This window comes from Amphiura filiformis, chromosome 17, assembly GCF_039555335.1.
Source record: "Amphiura filiformis chromosome 17, Afil_fr2py, whole genome shotgun sequence".
Classification (NCBI taxonomy): Eukaryota; Metazoa; Echinodermata; class Ophiuroidea; order Amphilepidida; family Amphiuridae; genus Amphiura; species Amphiura filiformis.
The window spans coordinates 5942532-5970189 of record NC_092644.1 but is presented as its reverse complement, the minus strand read 5'-3'; the positions used below and the strand labels follow the sequence as shown (position 1 = coordinate 5970189).

The window sequence follows — 27658 nt, the reverse complement described above, 5'->3', positions numbered from 1 at the left end:
GCTTTCATCAACATTGAACTGGGGGAGAGGGGTGGCGATTTACATTTAGTATGCCCGAGTGTGCCAACATTAATTTTAGACCTAAATGCTAGGATCATTCATGGTTGACCTAAAAAAAATTGCTTGATGTTTTGTGTTTTTAATATGAAAATTTATATTTTGTATTCATGTCATACTCTATTAATGATTTCAAAATGCATTAATACCAATACGGTATTATGATGGCTATAGATCTTGTATTGATTGAGTGTTCCTATGTTTTTCCATACAACAGAGAGTGAAGAGGCTCCATCAATGGGCACAGATGAGATTATCTCCAGATTAATAGAAGAAGCTATTACAACAGATCCGTTAAAGAATAGAGAATCCGTACTATCAACTGACCAGCATGCTACCAGGTAGGTGGTATTACTTCAAAAGTTCAAATGCAATAATATATAATTAAAAGTGAACTTGGAATACCTTTTGCTACTAACTCTGTCCTTGATTGAAATGCATAGGTGCCTGCTAGACACTGTATTGGGGTCTTTACCCTAAGACCGAGAAAGCCAAAAAGGACAAGGACCCGAAGATTTTGCAGTCATGGATGGTACTCCATCAAGTTGCTTTTTATTGAGCGTTTTGAATTTGTTTCAGAATTAACACCAATTACCTTTGATCTCAGCCAATTACCTTTGATCTCAGTCAAGTTAGCTCAATCGATAAGGCGTTTGACGATGGTGCGAAAGGTTGTGGGTTTGAACCCTGGTGGCGTTCGACGATGGTGCGAAAGGTTGTGGGTTCGAACCCTGGTGGTGCCTAGTATGCTCTCGTGGAAAAATTGAGTTAGCTTGAAATTCCCCTGGACAAGGAACTTACTGCTAATTTGTCTCGTTGTAACCCGTACGAAACTCGGGGAGCTGAACCTGGTTGCGATGGTTATTTGTGGAATGTCTAGGGTGTGCGCTCTTGAAAGTCCCTGAATTGTTGTTTAATGGTTTATGGAATGATATGGGGCCGTAGTGGTCAGCGACAACCTGTAAAGTGTGCTGAGGCTTGTTTTGTTTTTTTAAATTAACAAAATATATTCTCATAGAGAAAACGTTATTGGAAACATTTGGAACGCGACAGCCACCATCGTAACATTGTGAGGGATCCTATATTTTTTATTTGGACGATTATGGGGTTCAGAATTTATGACTAAAACTTGAAAACCATGTAAGAGTGTGTGTCCTCTGAGCCAAAACATTATTCTTTGGGACCCCATGCTTGGTAAATTTGGCTGATTATATTGGGCCTCATCATTTTTGGTCCCCACACATATGTGAGGCTTATGCTATAAAAAAGTATCATCCAAATGGTTCTTTCTTTCTTTCTTTGGCTGTCCGTTTTTTTGTTTGTTTGTTTATTTGTTTGTTTGTTTGTACGGGCTGAAGCAAAACCATAAATCCACTCTGCAGCTTAAACGCAATAACCGATCAACTTGGCATTGTGATAGGATATGGTGGCCTGATGTGCTGTATAGTTTTGTGTCATGTTATTTGCATATGTATGACTATTAATGAGCTGATTTGCATAATTTGCCTACATTTTCATTAATCCGCTAATCGCAAAGATCAAGCACACATTATTTGGTTGTAAAGTATAATGCTATTCATATTATTTCTATTCTAATAGTATGACGATTCAAAGGAAAAATATCTCTTTTTTGGCCAAATATTTTAGGTTGTTTACTTCAAGGGCTCTCAGGTGATGTGTTTTAACAAATCACAGTGCACAATTTTAAATAATGGGTTGTGAGGGCAATAGAATTATTTATGTTGCTCCCTGCCCCATCAGTTGATAGGTTCTCCTAACCTCATTTAGAAACACATAAATTTGTAAAATTTGAATACATTTAATATCATCATAATATATCCAATGCTGCATTTTATTTACCAGTGTAAAGGAATCCTACGATCGCTATGGCTTCACCCGGCAACCAAGTGAAGATGATGACGGTGATGAAGTAGGCTCAACGTTAACAGCTAAAGCTGCTGTACTCAAGAAACGATCTGAAGAAATACAGGTAAGAATGTGTAAATGGGCTATTCCATTTAAAATCCACACGCCCACTGTGTGGAAGATTTTGGAAACATCTTCCATGGGGGCGTATGAATTTCAAATGGAATGAACACATTAGGCAGCTCCATTTGAATTTCATACACCCTCTGATAAAGATTCAACCTAAATCATTCATTCCTTGTGTGGGAGATTAAGGTCATATCTTCCATAGGGGGTGTATGGATTTCAACTGGAATAGCCAAATATCTGTTATTAGACTAGGAAGCCAGTAAAAAGTCTTGGTGCTTATTATAGCTAAAATAATAGTTTCTCAATCATGAGAGAATGAATGTACTGCATGCACTGCGTAATGTCGCAAGTTTAAAGGAATGACACAATAGCGCGTTCGATCGTGCACGCACAGGAAATGCAGCGCTACCCAAAGCGTGTGTGGTAGTCGTTGTACGCCGACACAATTGTCATTGCGTGCCTATTGAGCTCTCATGATCGAGAAACTATTATTTTAGCTATAAATATAACCCATTATATGTTGGCATTTGCCAGATTTGGGCTCATTTTGCAGTGACATACTGTTAATGGTTCTACAATTGGCAGTAATCGGCATTCATTGGTGTCTCAAATCCCCACACAATTCTGTTTATTCACTGAATTAATCATTGTGGATTTATCTCATTCTGTTTTGTTTTGTTTTTTGTTGTTTTTTGCTCTTTGTCATCTCCACTTTAGACATTGCGTTCCAACACAGAAGTGTCGCTTGCAGTCAAATGGGAGAATTACCTAGTCACTCATGGTGATGGAGATAAGGACCTTGTTGGAACAGTAAGTTACAGATTAAAACAAAAGTATAAGCTGAGATCCCGTTGCTGAAATGTGATTTTTTTTCAGAGAGATTATACCCAAAGAATACCAACTCAAAATTGCCATATGTGCAGCATTTGAAGTAAGGTTATTAATTATTTTAAACTGTTGTGATTTGGTAGTTCACTGCATCTTACGAATGGTAGTGAGCTTTGGCAAAAACTGCATTGCTCAATTCATAGCGAGCATGTAGAAGAATTAAAATATCACAGATATACTTTTATAGGTGCTGCGGTTCTTGAGTTACGTTGTAAAGAGGGCTGAAACAACAACACTTAACTAATTAACAGCAATAAATTAAGCAACTTTGCAAAGTATTCGATTTGTAGTATGAACTTTTGCAAAACATCAAGGTGTTAATTTTCAATAATATATTGACCTAGATAATGAAAACAAATTTTAGGTTGCTTCGACCAACAATACCTCGTCTACCCTTAAGCCCTATCGCTGTGCAATTTGCACCACAAAATTCACCTGTTGCGATACAACTAAATTACGATGGTACTGTCTTTATGTGTTGATTGACTGAGACTGCACTTCAAATTGCTCTGCGTTGGATGAAATTGCACCACAACTTTCAAAGTGGAGTGCAAAAGTTCACCCCAAGGTAATAAAAATATTAATTCAAAGACTGCTTGTGTACGTGTGTAACACTGTTGTAAAGCCACCATTTTGGTTTGTTGCTCATGGAGAGCATGTAGTGTACCTCTTGCGATTTGGGGCAAAAGCAGGTCTGAATGAGGACCAACATAGAAGAAGAGATCAAAATTGAGAGCTTTCACACAATTGATACCTGCATAAATTGAGAGTTTGTCAATACGACACTGTTCCAGGTTCGGTCAAATAATGAGTCTGCCGACATAACTTTTTGACTCTGATGCAATGAGGTGCTCATAGAACATATATCGTTATGAATTTGGCAGACAGCTGAATCCGTATTTGTCTTTTGGTAAATTCATGTTACGTGTGAATTATTTTTGAATATTGTTATGAATTTGGCAGACAGCTGAATCCGTGTTTGTATTTTGGTAAATTGATGTTACGTATGAATTATTTTTGAATTAGCGAACAAGGGACCAACGCTTTAGTTATAGATGCCAGCATATCGATTTTTTTAACAGTGATCATCTTCCAATCATACTGTGTTGCACCGTTAGCAAACCATGTATGAAGCTTTCTTTTCTTTCCTATCACGCTGATCACCATTAAAAAATTGATATGCTGCCCTCTATTACAGCCAATGGTTGATGATGAGTGTATCAAAATTTGTAATTTTACGCAATAGGTACAATAATTGAGGGTATAGTTTATGAACCCCTGCAATGTAGGCTGATGAAAGAAACCTTTTCTCTCATTTTGTCCAGTGGACTGCACACAATTTATGTGGCCCATGTACTGTAGGTTGCTCACCTGAGTTGGATGACATTTCATTATTATGTTGCGAACAAGGTATTGTTTTAGAAAGCTGTATTTGTATAACTGTATTTTTATATCTGTTTATTTACAGCCAGAGTTGAAGTCCCTAGTCAGAGCTGGCATTCCTCACGAGTACAGGGCGAGAATATGGAAAGCGTAAGTGTGCAGGGTTTTTTGGTGTGTTTTTTATCGTGGTATAGATTCATCAAGATTGTAATGTCAAATTAAGTTCAATACTTACATAGACAAATCCAAAATTCTACTCACTGGCAGACAGACTGGCATCCAGATCAGATGACTTCCACAGTAATGCGATGATCTGCCGTTTTTCTTGCCAGAATTCATATCCCTATGGTGCACAGTTCTCAACAGCAGATCATTCAAAGAATATAATGCCATCATCACGAGATCTCCTGGCACCTCTTTCTGATGCATAGTACCTCACATATCCACCTTGTGTGTTTTCATCCATTTTCATCTTTGCCCCCTCCCAGTCTATGACATATATGATCCGGTGTTGAGAACTGTGCACCTCAAGGATGAAAATTCTTGCAGAAAAACTGGTGAATCATTGCATTAACCAAAGAAGGACAAAACTGTCTAACAGCATAAACAGTGAGTAGAATGTTGGATTTGTCTACATAATTATTGAATTAATATGTAAGGTTATGTTAAAGTTCACAAACTGAAAATAACTGCAAATTACATGTATTTTATCACTCACGATAATTGGTAGCCAATAATTATATCCCAGAATATGTTCGGGAAAGGTGTATTGCTTCATGTTTCAATGTCAGCAAAGTTTTAGAAATGATGTGTATTGAGTGTTATCTGTTTTTCTTGTGAATTTCAGATGTGTTGAGTGGCGAGTAAAGAAAGATAAAGAAACCACTGGACCCGGTTACTATGAGAGGCTGCTCAAATCAGAGGTAGGCTAATTTCCCATACAGGGGGTGTAGATTTTAAATGGAGTCACCCATTCAGGTAACCCCATTTGAAATTCACACTCCCTATGTGGAAGATTAAAATCATGTCTTCCATAGGGGTTGTGTGGATTACAACTGGAATAACCCAATTCTAAAGGTTACCGATCCTACTAATATTACTGGCTAGACATATGGACATAAGAATTGTTCCCACCAGGCTATTGGGTACCTTCAAACTTTTACCCACCCAACAGTGAAAACTACTGAAAACTTTTTTTTTCATGGCTATATCATAAACAAGATATTCCTGAAAAAAATTGGTGTCAGTTCAATTTACAATGTAATTATTATTTGAATGTAATGTTAAAGATGGAACTTCATGATAAGTTTTGCACTGCAGCACTGACAGGAACATTTAGTGGTAGTTCATTTATCATTAAATAATTATACACTTAGGCCTACATACGTGTTTTGGGGCAGCGTCAGCCTTCTATTCTTCAAATTTGTTTACAAGTATCGTGATCATGGTGATGATGACTTGCTAGCTACTTGCTGAACGCGGCGGTATAAGTGACCGGGCGCCTTATTGTTAATTACCTTCTAACAATACAAACCATCTCAAAAGTTAGGTCTTTATAGTAGGAAACTTTCTTTAGCGAAGGCACCATGTCAACAATGCTTAGAAAAGTTGCTTTTTGCCTTGTAAAAGCAGGGCCGCGCCGTGACACTCGTATTCAAACCCTGTATAAAAAGTGAAGTCACTTTACGGCAGTTTAATTGACACATCAGCAGTTTGAGTGACAGTTGCTAGGCTTTTTCAGTACATATAGTAACGCCCTGGTAACGCTCAGGCACCTTAGCCTAAAATTTACATGCACGCTCGCACAACAACGTTGTGCGTATTTCTGCCACAGTGGAACAGACTTATCCCATATTTAATTGACAAGTTCGGATTTGATTGACAGTTGCTGGGCATTTTCAGTACACCAAATTTATCCAAGATGGCGGATGTCGAGTGCTATTTTACATACTCTTTCCAGCAAAAATACAGCTGATTTAACCGAAGTCAACAAGGGGTCATCGCAGATAATATTTTCCTAGCATATTGAGCTAACTTCTCAGCTACTTGGTTTTTCACAATATGATAGTAATGAAAAAAACCCCAAATATTTGTTGGTTTTGGGACTATGTGACCGAATTGGTTTGTACATTAGAATTGAGACCAAATTCTGCGCACGATCGCGGCTATGCTCCTGAAACTTCAAATAGACAGTCTGATAATACATCAGCTGTGGTCCGTTTCGTTGCTGCAAATAGTATTGATATCGATATTGATATTTTACAGATCACGTGACAATTCGATATGATTTGAATTATCACTTGATCGTTAAACCTGTTTTAGAAGGTGTCAGTTCATCTAACAGTAATATTACCCACAAAGTTCAAATTTGGATCCAAACTTCAGGCTGATATGTGTTTTGTTGTTATTGTTTAACAGAATTTTAAATCCAACCCAGCGACCAAGCAGATAGAACTGGATCTTCTACGCACCCTCCCTAACAACAAGCATTATGATACCATTGAATCACCAGGTGTAAGTACATATTTGGTTTGTATCTCTCTACATATTGACTGCTCAATAGTTGCCCTGTGGACATTTGGCAATATACACACAGTATATTGTACTCATCTACACATGGCAGCTATTGCACTTACCCACTTTTGGCACAGAGCAATTGATATGCTAAATGTATTTTCAAAGCAAGGCAAATCTGTAGCAAATATTTAATTTTGTCCACAATTAGTGGTCCAGAACCAGACAAACATAAAGGCTGCAAGCCTGGCAGGGCTGATCAGGCTGCTGACTTCCATGTAGTAAAGAAACGCTTTTTGAAATAAATCAAGTATGTGTGGCTTTACTTGTTTTGCACTTAAATTTATTGTGTCACAAATCATTGCGTTCAGTCACAATTGTTCATTAAAATAGGCCGTTTTAAAAGTTGAGTTCATAGCAGTTGGGTTTTCTTTAACAAACATATGAATTTTGAAAATTAATATCATACTACAGATATGCAAAATATCCGAAGTAATGATTCCAGCATCTTTAAGGTGGGTCAGAGCCTTCAGGTGATATTTTTCCAGTTTTGGTAATTTTACTTGAATAATAATTTTTTTCACAAACACCGCTAACTCAAGCACCGCTCCGGCTCGCCTTAAGGGGGTACTACACCCATTGCATTTTTTTTTTGCGTTTTTTTTTGTTGCATTTTGTGAAGAAATGGGGAAAAAATTGGGACAAAGTGGTATGCAAAATGAAGAGGCAAATCTTCGTGTTCTATTGGTGGCATCAGTATCAATGGAGCTTACATGCTTTTAAAGGTAGAAGCCAAAAAGTGGTACATCAGTGATGTACCACTTTTTGGCTTCTACCTTTTTTTCTCATTTCTTAACAAGATGCAAAAAAAAAATGCAGTGGGTGTAGTACCCCCTTAATTTGATATATGTTATTCACATTAGCAGGAAATAATAATTCTTCATAATGTTCCAATTTTCTCCTAGATACCCAAATTAAGAAGAGTACTGAAGGCATTCAGTGTACATGACCCAGGGATTGGCTACTGCCAGGTAAGTTGCCATAGCAGCATAGTATTTACATATAACGTTTTCTTATCGCTCTCAGAGAGGACTGTAACACCACTGATGACGAGAAATACTAGGCCATTCCCACTGGTAATGTGTTAACTCTCTGAATGCATTCATGTGAAGAGTCCAAAATGAATTGCAAAAGTACATTCTCATCTGGCATTCACAACGGGATTCTCACCTCTATTGATGAGGTCAAAATTAATGCCTGTTTACAGCCCTCAAGGATCTGAAGGGGCACAGCAACTTTTTTAGGGCAAGTTGATAATTGCCTTGGATTTTCACTGAAAAGGCAAGGCTGCACGGCAGTTTGTACTATTTCAAGAGGGCATCATGGCAACTGTTGAAAATTTGAAAAGGGCACCAAGGCAATTTCTTAAAAGTGAAGAAAACACACACAAACATAGATAGATGATTTTATAATGAAGAAGCAGGGCTGGGGCACCGACAGCAACTTCATTAGAGGGCACAGCAAGTGACTGCCTTGGGTAAAGGACATATTTTGAGGGCATTACAGCAGTGGGGGTGGGCACCCACGGCAAAATGCCATGGGTGCCGTGGGTTAATTCGAGGGTTGCCTGTTTAGCTAGCCTGGCCAGATTATACAAATAAATGTAAGTTCAAAGTTGAATAGTACAAATCCTTCACAAGACCTCTTGCAACATGTAGTCCTTAAATTGTTTTTTGGTGTTTTTGGGTTTCGTTTTTTTTTTAATTTTCATTTATTTTATTTCCATTAAAATTATAGAGAATAATGACACCAAAATTATTAAAAATAACGCAAGATGGGGGAGATACAACAGATGGCAAATGCCTGAAAAGGCGTTGCACCACCTTACAAAAACACACACACAACAACAACAACAACAAGAAAAGACAATGTGCAGAAGCCTAACAAACAAAGGATACACAATGATATCTATCTATGTTCTACTCATTTGATATTTGTGACCCACTCTGACAAAACCATTAACAAGTCATGATGTGAGTAAAAATGTCAGCACTAGACACTAGACAGTAAGCTTTAAAATGACACCAAAATTAAATAAATAGCATCAATACTCTTCAAGATATGGATAATTTTGTAAATGATACCTTAATATTTTTGCAAAATTGCTATTCTGAGTAATGGGCCAATTAGTTTCCTGCCTCACACAGGATTGAATAGTCCCACAGTCAAGTACCATGAAATTAAAAAAAATTTGATTAATTTTTATGGGAATGTCATCTTTAAAGGCCTATAAGTCAAAAACATGTCTGGTGACTTGTTCCGGGTTTTGTTGGAGCTGGTCACATTTGTATTACCTCTTCAAGAGAGAAATTAACTTGGTTTCCATCAATAGACAGAGAGATCGATCAGAAAATTTCAAACTGAGTTGATTCATTTTGTTTTATCTTATTTCTTCAGGGATTAAATCGTCTTGCAGCTATTGCCTTGCTTTATTTAGAAGAGGAAGATGCATTTTGGTGAGTATATTAACCCCTGAGCACTACCTGCCGATCTAACATTACCTGTGATTGGTCAATTACATGATATCTTCATTTTAATCACCAATCAGAATGGAGCTTTGCAAATAATTCACCCCAATTGTTTGTGTGGTGGAATTATTCTAACAATGTTGCTGATTGGTCCAATTAGTAATGAAAAATTCTTTTTGGCCAATCGGCAGGTAGTTCTCATGGGGTTAAGCTTTTGAGTGTTAATGCTCTGCATGCTAGCCGTAAGCTTCAACATAAAAAGTCCAAGTTTTGAGATATTTCCTCAAAATATCAAGAGCTATCTCAAAAACCACTGAACCAATACTAGGCTTGTTTGTACTCATTTTACTGCATTTTTCATGCCGATTCCAAATATGATCATGAAAATTTTTCAATTATATATTTCTAATAAAAAATTTGAATCTTGTCGTCTGCAGTCAACACCCGCATGGAGAGAGGTAATGCTTTGCATGCAAGCCATAGGCTTCAGCATAAAAAGTCCAAGTTTTGAGATATTATCAAGAGCTATTTTTTTTTCTAAATCATGACTATTTGACTTTATTTCTATTATGCAATAGGTGTATGGTGTGTATTGTACAATATATCATGCCAGCTGGTTATTACAGCACCACATTGATTGGTTCACAGACAGACCAACGAGTCTTCAAAGATCTACTAGGAGAGAAACTACCAAGGCTCAATGCACATCTAGACCATCATGAGTAAGTATCAATCCTGGAAAAAAAACCTACAATCTACAATCCTGGAAATTGAAATGTGTGCCCTATCAAAATTGGAGAGACAATTATATTATCTCCCTGCAAATGGGGAGCACGGTGGCCTAGCGGAACGGGCACCGACTCATAATCGGAAGGTTGCGGGTTCGAGCCCCGTCGACGCCATCGTGTTGTGCCCTTGCGTAAGGCACTTGATCTCGATTACTCCTCTCCACCCAGGTGTTTAAATGGGTACCGGCATTCTTGAATGCTGGGAAGGTAACAGACTCGCTGTAGAGGAGATGTAGCGATCCCCCTATAGCAACATTTACATGGAGGAGGATCACTGTTTATACAGGATCGTCTCCTTTACCTTTACTTTTGCCCTGAAAATCCTATTATAAACACAAATCCCAAATGGAAGTTTCCAGGTTTATTGAGAAAATCAATCAAAAAGGTCTGACCAGGCCAGCGGTACTCTGTTCAACAGTCGAGATCCCCTGCTTTGACCACAGCGGTCAGGCTATGGTCTGTTTACATGACAAACAGTGCAGGTCAGTCAGTGAACTGTGCAATGCCCTCTGTATAATTAAGGTCCAAGAGTCACCTTTTTTTTGTACCGCAGATATGCAGCCGTCAATCAGCATGCACAACGAGTGAGAATTACTAATTGGTAATAAAATTATAAAAACAAATCTAAACAGGTAAATCTACCACACGTTTTGTTTTAAAAGGTAATTAGATAATCTTTGAAAGAGATAATTACTTAGAACTTAAGAAAAGATGAGAAAAAACATTTTTATTGCGGCGGCATCTACCAACTAAAGAGTGCAAAATATAGGCCAAGATCAATGATGTAGACCAAGAGTCACTTTTTTGAAGAATGGCTGCGACAAGCTCGTACACAAGGTCCCGAGCTCACAATGTCCTCACTTTTGCGATCGAAGTAGCGCCTCTCTTAATTTAGTACTCACAGGTCTGACCATAGGAATAGAGGTTATCCACTTTACTCATGTGTGACTTCTAACAAAAGGCGCTGGTTCCCGTAGTATTTCTCATTCAAACCATTTCAATCCGCAACCTTGGAGTTACCTGCATGACTTTGGCGGGCTATTTTGAAACAGTGATGGTTGCACATGCAGGTACTTCTTCTGAAAGTCCTAAACAAGGTATAGCAGTTGCTGATAGGATATGCATGCAGCTTATAGAACACGGATAACCTCTATTGATAAAAAATGATGTTACCTAAAGATTCGTAACACCTCTAAATATGATATTCAGTCTTTCAATTTCCACCCGCTTCCATAATTGTCTTAATCTGTTTATATGATAGATGTTTCATAAATACTTACTTCTTTGGGCTGATCTAATCCATTTAAAATCCACACTCCCCCTGAGGAAGATTTTGAAAATGTCTTCCACAGAGGGAGTATGAATTTCAAAGGGATTAAACACATTGGCAGCTCCATTTGAAACACACTCTCCCTCAGTGGAAGATTCATGTTAAATCTTTCTCATATAGGGTGTATGGAATTCAAATGGAGCTGCCTGTGTTCATTCTATTTGAAATTCATACTCCCCCAGTGGAAGATATTTCCAAACTCTTCCACAGGGGGGAGGATGGATTTTAAATGGAATAATCCAATAATCTGCATATTTGTGTACTCATTTGCATGAGTTGTCGGATACATGGAACATTATTAATTTTACGGTGTGTAATTTTCGTTTTAACAGCATTGATCTTTCTCTCATCACATTCAATTGGTTCATCACTGTTTATTGTGACAACATTCCAGCAGAGGTAAGCTTATTAGCTGTTCCACTCGCAGTTTTCACTAACATAGATTTCACTACCATTTACAATGCATCACAAGCATATAAACCCACCATAAGTCCAAACCTAACTCTAAGACCCCCGGTCAGACGTGCATGTTTTTACCAAGAAAAGATGGTCGGACCATGGTACAGGGACCATGGTCAGACCATGGTCGTAGCATCTTTCCCCAACGATGCTAATTAGCATCGTTAGCGCCCAAGTTACTATGGTCGGACTATAGTTAGTACAAATAACCAACCGTGTGTCCCGTACAATGTATCATCCGATCATGCATTTCAGCATGAAAACAAGCTCTTAGTAACCATTATCTGACTAAAAAACAAAATGGAGCAAACTTGTCTAAAATGACGGGCAGACGGGTGTCTAGCTAATACACTGGAAGAGGGCAATACTTGGCCACATTTGATACTATCGTATGTTTTTGGTATTCTTTATTACATCATATGAGCATAATGCTTAATTATTTGCGAATGGTTTTTGTTTCAGAGATGTGACTTGAAAGAGCAAACTGAATAAGATAGACTTGGAATATTGGTTTTGGTGTAGCATTTTACAGTTTTCAGTAGCCTAGAAATTATTAATCAGAAACTACAAAGGTTCGAGCATATTGTAACACATGCAGGAATATTATTCGGATAAAAAGATGCTTTTCGATTGTGAAAGACTGGTTTTGTTGCTCCCATCATAAGATGTCCCCTCCCTCTTTGGTATACAACCTACTGATGTCATATTCTCTTTTTTACCAGACAATGCTTAGAATCTGGGACACCGTGCTTTATGAAGGCAACAAGGTGCTATTTCGTTTTGGACTTGCCTTCTTCAAATCCTGCGAAGACCAACTATTACAGCTCAAGGACTACATTGAAATCTTCAATTTCTTGAGACGAATGCCTCCTATGATGTCAGATATACATCGCTTAGCTCAGGTACAGAGACATGATGTTAAAGAAGAAGCCCCACCAGAGCAGTTCTTCTGGGGTGAACCAAACCTACCTGGTTATCAAATTAATCAATTAATCAGTGACAACGTTATCTTTGAATTTGACAGTTGCTAATCGATGTTTTAATGTTATTGCATTAATTAGCACCTGTTAAATTCAGAGATAATTTTGTCGCTGAATAATTTGATAACCAGCCAGGTTTGGTTCACCCCAGAAGAACTGCTCTGGTGGGGCTTCCTCTGTAACAAAAAAAATACACTTTAGCTAAAATTAGAAGCTTTAAATTAAGAGGTGATAGTGAAAACTATAATGGGCTGTTCCTGTTGAAATCCACACACCCCCTGTGGAAGACATGACCTTAATCTTCCACACAGGTGGTGTAGATTTCAAATGGAGTCACACATTCAGGTTACCCCATTTGAAATTCACACTCCCTGCGTGGATGATTAAGATAATGTCTTCCATAGGGGGTGTATGGGACTTCAACTGGAATAGCACATTTCAAAGAAAAAGTTTAAGACCAGAAGATAAAAGGAAGACCAGAATATATTTGAAAGAATTACTGATTTCGTCGTCTGCTTCACATACTGTTGTATCTCAAAAGGTTGCCTTGTGTGATTTTGTGCGACTAATATTTCTTTTGTAATAATTAAACGACGGTTCCTGCACTTTATTCAAAATCTCGGATTTTGACAAAACTACAGCACCTTGTTGCAGGGTATGTTAGTTTATTAAAGTACCGTACAATTGTTTCAAAACAGAATTTTGAAAAAATATTGAGGGCATCCTCCTTAGCAAATGTTACAATATGGCTGTTCAAAGTCATTTTGTATGTATGCAAGGCATTTAACAACTTAGCTCCTAAGTACATCGCTGAACAATTTACTGTTTAATATGTTCCATCCTGGCCCCTTCGATCAGCCATGGACACAAATCGGCTTGTGATACCGATGTCTGAATTGGTCACTGTTGGTAATTGAAGTTTCAAAGTTGTTGCGGCAAATACCTGGAACTCTTTGCCGATACAACTTCGGACTGCTGGATCTGCAGAAATATTCAAGGAAAATCTTAAGACTTTTCTATTTTAAGAACTTTGTAATTCATTTATTTATTTATTTGTTGTAAACACTATGGTACCTTGTGAATAACGTCCAAAATACCTGTTTGTTGTTGTTGTTGTTGGCTTTAAGGAAAGTGACCTATGTTCTTATTTAAGGGGGCTGTTAGCTAAGAAAATGACTAAAATGAGCATTATGTGCAATTTGAGTTTTGCTACTTATTAAATTCAGCAGAGTTTTAGCTTTAAAATATTTTTTACCCTATTAAAATCGGATATTGCATTGCCAAGTTTCGGCTTTTTGAAGTGAACAAGGTGTCGAGAAATATGGTAAAATTCGTTCCTTTCCTATTCTTATCCATGCATTTGAATTTTAATGTATTTTATTGTTTTTCAAGGTGCGATATGTAAAAATATTACTTACAAAAATATTTACCTGGCAATTACAATCATAATTTAACATTTATTTACTTTATTATTATTTATATATACTTTATTATTATTTTTGCTTCAACAAATTTATATTCTAGTATATTTATACTATATTTCATAATTCCTCACCTGGCTATTATTAGTCATTTTTAAAATGCGTTTATTTCAAAATGGTAATTTTATCAGTAATTCAAGTTTTTTTCAGCCATTATAAGTCCAAATGACTTGAAAATTGGCAGAAAGGTGTATTTTAAATAGATCTAGAGAAGTACAGAGCCCTTTTTTAACAAAACCCCTCCAAATTTGAAATATGGTGATTTTTTCCCAAAAATGGCCAAATTTTGAACTTTTCGCATAAACACAATCTTAAAACGTCTCAAAAACAAAAAGCGGAGCAAATTTTGTGAAAAAGGGCTCTGTACTTCTCTTTACTATGCTTCAAACAGTTAAATATTGGTGGTTTCAGACTCATTGTTGTTTTAATTTTTCTGAAAAACTAACTAAGGGTCCTTTCATCTTTTCTGTTTCGGTTTCGGTTTCCGGTTTCGGTTTCGGATCTCATTGTTATTTTGAAGTGTTAGCATGGTACGTGTGAACAATCCTTTTATTGTAGTCTGTTGTTGACTACAGAAAAGTTGAACGAAGATAACTTCTGTTTCGGTTTCGGGAGTTATGTTAATTTCTGGCAGGAAAAAAAAGTGAGATGAGAGGGTTGATGCTAATCTAGACAAAAGAAGTGTCGAAATTTTACGGTCGTGAATTCGCGATAAATTGTGCGTATTCCATTGACTTGCGTTGGGTGTATAGGTACTCCAGCCTAAGCGGGAGTAGATTGTGAAAATTGCCAAACGTAGAAATATATACATTAACACGAGTAATCAGTGTTGCCAAGAATTACGTACTTGTTCGTGCAATCGCGCAAAAATCGGTTATATTATGATTATGTAGCGATTAAGCGGGGAATTGTTTTCGTCCCAAATACACCTTAAAACTTGGTAATATGCAACACCAGAGAAGTGCGTTGAAGTGAAACTAATAGGATTTCTTTCATTGGAATTGGTAATCTGATAATTGCTTCAGGCAAAATTGCCAGACTCAAAATCTATTTTAAATGTATATTATATATATGAGAGAGTGGGGATGCTAGACGAGGAGATGATCTGGTGGAGGGGAGGAGAGGAGATCGAGAGAAGAGAGGGGGCGAGCAGAGCAGGGAGGAGTTTATTCCGTTTATTTTGATTTTTCCACGTTGATCATAGGCCTACTGCTAAAACAGTGAGAGGGGGAGAAGGGTAAAGGAAATACAACATCCAATATAATTCAGATATCCACACAATTCAAAAGATGGCACAGGTGAGAGTTGGGGAGGGGGAGAGACAGACAGACTAGAAAGAGAAGAAAGCGAGAGGAGAAGAGGCAGGGGTCCTTTTTTGACATAAGTAAGATTGCCCACTTGAGGCGCCAGTGTTGCATATAATTGACTTATCCAACCTTTATTGACAGACATAAGTGTGATTGACAGCACCTATTATTACCTCTTCAAATGAGAAGCATGATGCCCCAAACGTAACAATGAAGTCAACTTACACACCATCCTACTTAATCCCTTGCGTTTTCGTTTCTGAACAACAGAGCTCCCGAAACAGAAAACTTGAAACGAGGGTAAGTGTATAAAAATCCAATATGGACGCCGTTACCATGGCAACGGTAGATGCGGCGAAAAAAAAAAAATAGATTTTTGAGTTGAGAATTGTTATAGGTATACACCAGTGATAATTGTTTATCCAAAAAGTCCAAAATAGCCAAAAATGCCTTCTTAGCTAACAGTCCCCTTAAATAAGGAACCCCATTTATGTGCCGTTAGTTAAGTTTGATGTCATCATTCTTATTAGTATGCTTCCAATAGTTTATTCAAATTTATAACTTTGTTGCATAAATTTATTTGATTTTGTAGATTGCTTTCAATGAGCTGAATCCATTCCCAAGAAGATCTATCAATACCAAGAGGCTATTTCATAATCAACAAGTTCGGGTGAGTATACAACTAAAGATACATACATATTTTAATTTGTTTAGCACTTTTTACATAGTTTCTAAACGTGGATCAGTTAACTTCCTCCATAGGTCAGCTTCCTTAGGCAGGGCCAACAGCGCACATAGGGGTGGTACAATAATTATCTGTACCCGGGGTGGTGAATTATAGAGGGGGGGCAAAGATTTTGGTAGGCCAAAAGCGAGGGGGGAGGGGAACAAGCAAATTTTTGGGCAGGTTGAAAGGGAGGGGGGAAAGCAATTTTTGGCACAGATGTTTTGAGCACTGTTTCTATATTATGCCCTAAAAAGGTGTAGGAAAACATTTAGAACACGTTCAAATATGAAATATTCCTTGCTCGCTATGCTCAATTTATATGATAAGACAATTTAATGTTTTAAATTTGGGTTAAAATTAGAGTATCTTGAAAATAGCCCATTTGGTGCCCAACTTTAAATTCCAAATACAAACCTGAACTGTAATACAAGTATGAAGTGAAAGCGTCGGCAGAGTGCAAGACTATCGTAAGTGCAGTAGAATGCAATAGCTGCCATTTGCAACATTTCAATAAATGTACTTACTTTTAACCAGTAACACTAGAAAAACACCCAATTATGTGTAAAGGTGATATCTTGGGGTTAGCTTAGTGGCCACCAGGAAAGTATACAGAACATCAACACTTTACAATGAGCATGATGTGGGGATTGTGCTGCAAACAATAGTTGTTTTACAAAAGGCAGCTATTACATTCTACTGCACTTACGATAGTGTTGCACTCTGCCGACGAAAGGTAAACTACAAGAATCCTATTGCAGCCGTCTGCACAGGTACACTGTCGCAAAGGTACTTACCTGGTACTGTGCAGTACCAGTGGAGTACCAGTGTAGTACCAATGTAGTACCACTACTGGTGGGTCCTGTGCAGTAGCAGCATTGGTACTGTGTAGGTACTCCGTGTGTACCAGTCAGGTACCATATCGATGGTGTACCTCTGCAGGCAGCCCCATTAGGAATCTTGTGGTATACTTCATCAAATTTTCTTGAGGGCAAATATAATCGTATGTTTTGATGTCCTTCTTCCCATAGTTGCAATTAGAGGAACTAGCGCGGATGAGAGAGGAGATTGCTGTGAACGACAGACCAAATGAAGACATCATGAGTGATGATGAAGAAGAGTACGACTTTGTAGAAGCCCTCGGTACCAAAACATAGCATAAGTTAGATATCAGCTGCAGACAACAGTCGCTAAGCATTGGAATAGTTCAAATGCAAAAACCGATAAGCGCCATTTTCAAACTTTCCTGCCCAATAATGCTGCTAGCTTTTATTTGACACCCTACTTCAAAAAATCCCAATGTATATTTTTGAAATTGTGATTAAAAAAGGCACATGTTTTCTTATTATGTTCTTTACATTTGACCAGTTATACTTGCCTAAATCTCAAATTGAGAAAAATGGACATATCGGTGTCTGCATCTGAACTCTTTTATTTACTCATGGGTTGCTTCATATGAAGAAAGAGGGTTGAATCAATATTCTGGAAAAATTGACTTCGATGAGTGTTTACATTTTTGTCAGAGACGAACGGCAATTGTTTACATTTTGAGAGCATGCAGAGCGTAAACAAGGAAGTGGGGTTCTGATTGGCTGAATCAATTGTCTGACAATCATAGCAACAGACCGATAATCTGTGTCAAAACGTTGGTCGGTGCAGATCGGTTCTCTTGAAGGGAACACAAAGCTCGGCGTGGGTCGCTCATTAACAGGACGCTCGCATCAATCTGAGCAATGGACTGCCGTTCTTCTCGGAAACCATATTGGAAATTATTATGCATTTAAAGGACACTGCAGGATTTGCTGTTATATGTTGATATTTTAGCTCATAATATCAGCACAAATTTGAAACATACCTCAAAAATTTTGGTCACAACTTTAACTTTCATCAGGAAACTGGCAACCCAGATTGTTGGGTTATACACTCCAGCCATAGACTCTTTTCCAGCTAACTAAATTTAATCCCCCCCACCATGCCCCACTCAGCAAGCAACTCTCTAAGGGGGCAAACTTTTGTGAAAATGGTAAAAATTGGCTGAAAAGTACAAAAAAGGGCCTAAAAATCTTAAATATCAGGGCGGCCAGAAAATCAAAAGGCTTTATTGGAAGTGGGATATGCAATGTCGTATGAATTTTTTCTTTCCCGAATGGTCTTCAAATTGGTTTTGGACTTTTTACTGGTTTTGCTGGATAAAAAACACTCAAGAAATGTATATCTGCACAATTATATGAATGCATGCGGTTGACCAGAGGACGCCATGTTTTTATTTTTTAAATTTTTTTTTTTGCCTTTACTATGATCAAAAGAAACAGAAAGAAAAGTACTTGATGTGTGTGAATTAAATTATGCAATGTATATGAACTAAGGATAAATTCAAAAAGTGTCCCCAAGGTCCAACCGTACAGGGGTCAAATTTCATACAAGAGGGTTGAAATTTCAAAAGTGCTCAGATTTTGTCAAAAAAACACACCAAATTATTCCTCTGGTCATAATAATTCAGAAAAAGTATAGTTTGACTTATCTGTGACATACCGTTCTTGAGTTATAAGTAGAAAGGTCCAAATTGGGGAGGTAGTGGGGTTTTTTGGTCATAAAGGACACTTTTTGAATTTTTTTAACATAGCTTATCATTTTTTTACACATTTTTCTGATCTGCAGACATTGAGGTTGATTTCCGAAGGTGCACCATAGCTCCTTCTTCCAACTAAACTACATGGTTGATAGTAAAAAACAATATTTTATTAAAAAAAAGCATTTATTTTGTATATCAAAGATTCTTCTAGTATATTGCTGATATACCATTTTTATAGTAATTGAGACCTTGAGAACAAAATCTTGTGCTTTAATCCAAAAACAGGTATACTCCACTTGGTACATCTCAGGAATGGTAGGTCAGGTATAATTAGATTAATGACTAATTCAAGACATAGCAAATTAGTTGCTTCATGACCCGTTGCACGGATCCGCTAGCTTGCTACCTAAACGAGGTTCTCGCTCCAAACTAGACTATGCCATTGTCGATTTTTGATCAATAAAAGCATGTTATTAATGGTAATCATGATGAAAGCATTCAGTTGAACTCGAAATTATACTGATATTTATTACATCAAAATACTAGTATAAAATTGTTATGAAAAAGTTTATATAATTATATTAATGACAGTAAAAGTAAAGTGTACGTAGCTAGGCTTATATTATTGAATGCAACATATCATAATGTCATAATTGTATTGGCACTTCAATACTGAACAATTCTGATTTTAGAATCTGCCAGTTTATTAATCGCGAAATTCCAGGTTAAAAATCGACTATGGACTTTCAATTTTAAACAGGATTTTGAACGGGCAAAGTCCCTAACACTCACACTGTCAATCATACTTGTTTATCAATCAAATTTAACCGCAAGCAAATACAAGACGCGCTCATGCACTCATTGACATGTTCATGCAATTACACAACACAAAAGCCACATACTTGGGCGACCAATCACAAGCCAGATCCATTTAAAGATGCATTACATCATGGCCAATTTTAGTAGGCCAAATTTCCGACAATCTCATCCATAGAAGCTCATAGACAGCCGTGTTAAGCATCATGCTATGTAAACCACAATCCAAAGTCAGTAGTCCACTTGGGAAGCTAACAAACAGAGGGAGTAGGGTGACTGAAAAGATCAGATGTGAAAATCTATCAATTGTGCACACATTAAAATTAAATCAGAGTTTTAAGCTTATATACAATATCCAGAGTATGCACAATGGGCAAGTGGACTACGGGGTAGTCTAGCGCCAAACGCAAGCGCGAAAAATGCCATTTTGTCTTTTTCTAGCAATGTGCTAGTCATTTGCAAAACTGATGGTGTAAACAAAACATGCATATGAAAGGCGTACGGACACAGAACACACGCTCTTTGGGTAGAACGTCCATTTGAGATGACCGTGCAAAGGGTCAAGAAGAGGGGGGTAGTTTCCATATTTTTGTTTTCAATTTGACCCAAGATCAAAAGTTGTACATGTACAGTATTATAACTGATAGTTATATATAGGCTACTCGAGATAGAAATAGGCTGTTCCATTTGAAATCTACACTACCCTGGACAGGGGGAGTTTTTTTTTAAAGTGTAATTGGTCAGGGTTAATCATTTTGAAACCCATACTTCCTCTGTATTATGGCTTTACTTATATCTTCCACAGCTGGAGTGAGTATTTCAAATGGAAGTTACCCAATTATCTATTCTAATCAAAACTCATACGCCCTCTGTGGAAGACTTCAGCGAAATCTTACACAGGGGTAGTATGGATTTTCAATGTAATAGCCCAATACACACCTCACAAAAAGTATATTAATATCTCAATCATTCAGATTTTTTCTTTGCACCACTGAGGTATTATACTGCAAAATTCTTAAAACATTCATAACAATTTTATTGCTATTAATTCATTGTGTTTAAAATTATGATCACTCAACTTTCTTTTTGTGAAGTGTTTGCTTCAGTTATGATGTTTATGTCAGATTGTGACCATTTTGTGTCATTTTGTTTGCATCTGTGCTACTTATCATGTATATGCATATAAATATCAGTATTTTAAGGGAGTTTTGATCAAGGAGTTGTATGTGTTTATTGTTACCCCACCGAGTATATAACTATGCTTTAACATAAATAGTCACTCAATAGTCGTTTCACAGTGCTCAATACCAATTTTTAACAAGGTAGAGCTAATTTAATAAAACAATTTTGGCTAAATAATATTCAGCATCTAGTAACTAGTAGTTTCACGCCTCACGGCGATCGTCAGACTATTGCGCTGTTGTTGTTATGATCCTTGATTACGGAACCGAAAAAATACGCAAAATAGGTCTCACGCGGATAGGCCTACGCATAAAGACGCGTGGATATGAAACATACGCAAAGTAGACCCACGCGGATAGGTCTACGCGAAATTTTAATGGCACCGCAAATCAAAAATCAAAACAACAACTTAATTGAGCCTACTTCTTTTTTCTTGCGTGGCGACATTTTGAGATAAGTTCGGATCTTTTGTTTAAGAGGGTTTCTTCAGACATTTTGAGAATATAAAGTTTTTCTTCTAGACAAAGATTGCATTGACCGGATTCGTGTCTCTTGGTGTTTGATTGTTTAACTATTTCCCAGATAATTTCATAATTGGGATTAGGCCTACTTCTTTTGAGGTTCCAAACATGTTTTGAAAGTTCAGTTTCTTTTTCATATTTTTCGTGTCTGAAGGACTTTGTATCCGTGTAGACCTATTTTGCGTATTTTTTTCGGTTCCGTAATCAAGGATCATAACAACAACAGCCCAATAGTCTGACGATCGCCGTGAGGCGTGAAACTACTAGTTACTAGATGCTGAATATTATTTAGCCAAAATTGTTTTATTAACTATGCTTTACATTCACAGCCAATGATTAACATAAGATGGGATGCACTTACAAATATTTTTGTTTAATGTCACAATTAGCCTATTCGAGATATGGCGAACACAATAGGATGGAGCTGCACAAAGTGGGTCAAGTATTTGCCTGGTTTTACCAAGATTGAAGACTGACCTCCTTTTGTGTACACCATGCTTCGAAAAGGCTAATTAGACCTACTGAAGCCTACTGCTATGCATTATTACTGTCAAACAATGTTCCCACAAAATACAATGTAAAATGAAACTGTTCAATATTCAGATCATCTTATCTTCACAAAAGGTACTCATTTGTCATGATGAGACAAAAGTAATTAAAGCATTGCTAATTGGATCCAAACTAATAATTTGGGCTATCCCAACTGAAATTCATACACCCCCTATGGAAGACAGGGGGTGTGAATTTCAAATGGAGCCACCCATTCAGTGGTGTCTGCTCCAAAATGGGCTATTCCAGTTGAAATCCGTACACCCCTATGGAAGACATGGGCTTAATATTCCACACAGGGAGTGTGAATTTCAAATGGAGTCGCCCATTCAGTGTCGTCTGCTACAAAATTCCAATTAAAATCCATACACCCCTTATAGCAGACATGACCTTAATCTTCCACAGTGTAGATTTCAAATGGAGTCACCCATTCAGGTAACCCCATTTGAAATTGACACTCCCTATATGGGAGACTAAGGTCATGTCTTCCATAGGGGATATGGATTTCAATAGCCCAATGGTTCTTTTGATGACTAATCAAATGTGAAATTGCGGGTCTTTGGATGACAGCAAGATTTTGTATAAACATGGGGTTATTTGGGGATGGAAAAAAAAAAAAAAAAATGGGTCGTAAGAGCCATACATTTTATAGCACCCTGAATATAAGTGCCCTTCCCTCCCCCCCCCCCAAAAAAAAGCAGCATTGATCATGTGATACACAGTTCAAGAGTCTTTCCTTTAATGTGCCTTTCTATAGAAATTTGTTTGAAACAGTGAATACTATGTAAAATATAAATCTATATGTGTAATAATGTTCCCAAAAAACTTGCTTAATATTGGAATAAAGAATATCATACATATATATATATATCTATATATATCTAAATTAAGTGCAGTGCTATGAGTCATGTTTCTTCAGAGGAGATGGCTTGTCTTCTCTGGCTTTCACTGATATGGAATTAGTTGGGTTATTTTATTTAAGGGTGGTATTAACCCTAAAAATATTTTGGCAAAAATCAGGCTTTTTCATGATTTTGCAATTTAGCAGTTTTAACCGTTTTTTGTAAAAATTTCTCAAAGTTGGTCAATATTTTTAAAAAAAATGTAAAATATCTAGTTAAAAAAATTTCACTCAAATTTTTTTTTTTTGTTATGTTTCCCGACAAAATTTGGGTTAAGAAAACCGTTTTTTTTGGGGGGGGGTCTCCAAAACTGAGCATTTTTGCCCAAATTTGACCTCTCAGATGGATTCATCAAGTCATTTCTATTCTTAATAATATATTTTTTATATACTTTAGACCAACAATTTAGCAGTCATGGGGGGGGGCAAGGGAAATATCCAGGGGGGCGGAACTTTGACAAAATGGGCCAAAAATTACAAAAAGGTTTCTCACAGGTATTCATGCTTGTCGGTGAACTCTAAAAACACCCCCTTTTGCATATCATTTAGGGGAAAAACACCCTTTTTTTTATCGATTTCGCGAATTATTTGCCCTTCGACAATACCCTTATTTTCGCTAAAACAAGAACGATATTTCTAATATACCCTTTTCTGGCTGAAACGCGTACTAGAGTTTGCTCACAGGCCCATGACTAAATCTGATCATGGGCCTTCAAAATGATACAAAATCACAGGCCTGTATCTAAATGCAGAGGTTAAATGTATAGGCCTAGAACTTCAGTTGGCCGGATACACACCGGATGCGCCGAACGGAAAATTGTGAAACTGATTTTTGTAAAACCACAGAAGATATAATAAAATATTACCGCTTCTCTGGTAAAAGCAAGAGAAGTGATATTTCGATGAAAATACCCTTTTTTTCAATTTGGCGAACACATGGTTTGAAAAAACACCCCTTTTTGTGTTTCGCAAATCGCGTTTGTTCATCTGTAAATACCCCTTATTTCGCAAAATTTTCGACGAGCATGAATACCCGCGGATGCACGGAGTGGGGGGGCAAGACTTCTCACAGTTGGGGCAGCTCCCCTGGCTATGCCACTGTTTAATGGGGGAAATGTTTTTTGTGATTTGTGATAGCTGTAGGGGGAAGTGGGGCAAATTGGTCCACCTAATGTCCCATTTTGCCCCACCAGATTTTACTCGGCTATAATACTAATACCCGGCAACTTGCGACAAGTGACCACTACAAAACAAAATGTACATCGCCAAGAGTCTAGTAGACTTACGTTTCACAAAAAATTGGTGCCGGTCGGCTTCGGCTTCATTATTTTATTAAGGTGTTTTAAGGTGTCCCATTTTACCCCACTGCAAGATTTTTCTGTAACAGAGGCTGGGGTAAAATGGGACAGCTGGGGTAAAATGGGACGCCATTGATTTACTATGGGACTTTTTTTGTTGGGGCAAAATGGGACAGTTTGAGTTAGCACACAGTAAATCAATGGCGTCCCATTTTACCCCAATTTGGCATATTTCTAAAAGAAAGCTTTTCTTATAATTTTCAAGAAAAAAGTTACAATTTTGTCTTATTTAATTGAAAGGGTAGCTTAGAAGTTATTTTTAATTTGAGAAACACTAATCCGCCCATTGATTCAGATATTGAGCCACAAGTCGTGACCTCTGCTTAGACATGACAAAAAAATGGAATACTTATTTTGATGTGTTAAGCTTACGGCCCTCAGAAGTTCCTGTTTAACGAAGAATGGTACTTTTAAACGGTTTGAAATATAAATAGACATTATATCAAAGTTATTTTGTTGCAAAAATGGGCAAAATGTGACTATTTTAAGGTATAGAAGTATTTCCGAGATCACTGTCCCAAATTACCCTGTGTCCCAATTTGCCCCAAGTTACCCTACTTTGTGGGTGTTTTTTTTTTTCCAACATTTAGGCCTACGCATAAAAAGATTATAATGAAATTATTCAGCATCGAAGTGGTTACGTAATTCTCTTGGTTACCGGATCACGCTACTTTGGTATGCCTTCGAGTGCCATATACTTTATGTGGTGATCATTTCGATCGTGGTTCATTACTCTAGCTGCGTGATCCCGTTGACATAGTAACATTACGTAACCCGATACTGAATTGTTACAATTCTGAAATTATTATATTACTTGAGAATCCTTGTTGTTCACCACCAGATGACCCCGCATATGACTTACATTAGAGGCAGTGTGCTGTAAGGGAACAACCCAAAAGTTCGATGAAGCCCTATAAATGAAAGTCCTTTCGCTAGGGAGGGGGGTCAAAGCGGGGGTCAAAGAGTCCGATTACATTTGTAAAGAAGTAGTTAAAACATTGGTCAAAGTTGATCTTTTTTAGCTGCGGGTAGCAGCTCTATAAGTCACCGAATGCTGGACGGTTCGCACCCTTTCAATTTCGATTTTCGATTTTTAAGATACCGCGTAAGATATGCCGTGGTGTTAATGAAGCATCGTCATAATGAGTCCGTGATTGACAGGCCGGTAAACAAAATGAATCATGACCACATAAATGTCAATATTTACAATGCAGAATTGGATAGCATTTTTCCACAAATTTGTTTATTTACTTATGTTATTTATTAAAACCATATTTATACAGGGTTACCCTTCAGATAAATCTGCTATTACAGGGGCCCTGTGTCATGAAAACAATATACATAACAATTTGTAGAATTATACATAGGCCCTATATATGTAAGAATTTTTTTAAAACATAAACATAAACATCAAAACATCATACATCAAATATATCAAAATTCATTAAAAGTATTTACATTTCTTTGTTTTATACAATTTACGTAACACTTGTAGAAATATATATATTAAATTAATTAAGAACACATACAAAATACATCATTCATTAACAGACATAAAAGTTAAAACATTTGGTTCATTATTTACATTTCTCATTAAAACGAACAGAAAACTTTCCTGATTAATAATATTTGTTTATACCGGCACGCGGCCGCGGGGCCCGGGGGCTTGTCAAGCAATCAATCGTACGTCACTAGGCATATGGCACTTTTGCGTGTCTGTTTACGGTACCATTGGTTGAACCCACACCATACCCGGCGCTTTCCCGTATGTCATTCATTACATAATGGGTTGAAGAAGTCACACCTTATGTATACAGTCACGCGGCCGCGTGGCCCGGAGACTTGTCAAGCAATCGATCCGGTACGGGTATGTTCTGGGACGAATATATGCGTGCTACTGCCTAGTCACCGTAGGCTACCATTGCATTGATTGAACCCATGTCACGCCCGGCGCTTTCGCGTACTAGTGGCAGCTAATACTCGCGGTGAAGAAAGGTGGCGAAAGTCAGCACAGCATTATCGCTAAGCTGCTGCCAGGCGTTTGTTTTGCTTGTGCTTGAGAAATTTGCTAAATTTTTTTTCCCATTAGTTTCATGTCAAAGAAGATCAATTTGGCAACATAAAGATGGGATAAAATTATAAATTATAAGCCATCAAATTTTTGGCCATATCAATATTAGGCCCTATATAAATTTTATAGGCCATAAATAATTTAACACTAAATTATATAGCTATTAATAAAGTACTAATAAGGTAACATAATTCTAATAATAATAATAATATAATAATATAATGATAATAATAATAATAATAATAATAATAAAAATTATGTAAAAATAATAAATAGGCCTAAAATAAAATAAAATAGAAATGAAATAAAATAAAATAGGCCTAAGTAAAATAAAATAACAAATCAAAAACATAATGAATACCAATCTTCAGTCGAAGCACATTTAATATACTGTAATAATATAATATAGGCCTATTAAATTCAATCGAACCGGAGAGTCCATCAACATCACGGGTAAACATACTATTTGCTTTTGTACACGGTGGACTCAGTATCGGTACTGCAAACACAGACAATCAACACTATACAGTCAATCAATACTATACACATACAACACCCCACTGTACCGCCGGGAGTTGAAGCTATCGATCGTGCATCATCAATCAACAGCAGCACATTACCCGCGGTTTAAAAAGGGGCGAAAGTGCACAGGTGCGAAATTGAAAGGGGGCGAAAGTGCACGGGTCCGAAATTGAAAGGGTGCGAACCGTCCTGTTTCCAAGTCACCATGTCTCTCCGTTAGTCCGTCCGTTAGTAACAAACGCTAAAAAATGCTGTTACGTCAACATCGTTTGTCGCATGGCTATGGTACTTGGTGAGGGGGAGGGCCAGGGCCTATACCAGCCCCATACTGGAAAAGAGCTTCGTCCCAAAATATGCTAATTAGGTCATTAAAGGGGCATTACACGATTTTCAACAATTTTCTGCATTTTAAAAATACTCTTCTGGCATTATTTGCATCAACATCGTTTGTCGCATAGCTATGGTACTTGGTGAGGGAGAGGGCCTATACCGGCCCCATACTGGAAATATGCTAATTATGTAATTAAAGGGGTATTACATGATTCTCAAAAATTTGGGAAAATTGAGGGAAGTTAAGGGAAATGAAGGACAATTGAGGGAAATTGTGGGCAATTAAGGGAAATTGAGGGGAATTGGGGAAAATTGAGGGCAATTAAGGAAAAATTTTGGGAAAATTAAGGGAAATTCAGGTGAATTAATTGAAATTGTGGGCAATTAAGGGAAATTGAGGGG

General features: G+C 37.3%; 1 protein-coding gene across 1 annotated transcript in view; it reads left to right on the top strand.

Annotated features, from left to right (window-relative positions):
- Window positions 1-20021, top strand: part of LOC140136857 (TBC1 domain family member 2B-like) — a 66500-nt gene extending 46479 nt beyond the window's left edge. The window contains exons 18-30 of the mRNA XM_072158459.1: window positions 275-398; window positions 1921-2047; window positions 2770-2862; window positions 4409-4473; window positions 5171-5246; window positions 6742-6837; window positions 7803-7868; window positions 9295-9353; window positions 9944-10087; window positions 11816-11882; window positions 12665-12844; window positions 16303-16380; window positions 17466-20021. Of these exons, the coding sequence (XP_072014560.1) occupies window positions 275-398; window positions 1921-2047; window positions 2770-2862; window positions 4409-4473; window positions 5171-5246; window positions 6742-6837; window positions 7803-7868; window positions 9295-9353; window positions 9944-10087; window positions 11816-11882; window positions 12665-12844; window positions 16303-16380; window positions 17466-17591 (1301 nt within the window). The 3' untranslated portion in view covers window positions 17592-20021. The remainder of the gene's footprint in view (window positions 1-274; window positions 399-1920; window positions 2048-2769; window positions 2863-4408; window positions 4474-5170; window positions 5247-6741; window positions 6838-7802; window positions 7869-9294; window positions 9354-9943; window positions 10088-11815; window positions 11883-12664; window positions 12845-16302; window positions 16381-17465) is intronic.
- Window positions 20022-27658: the final 7637 nt, after the last annotated feature.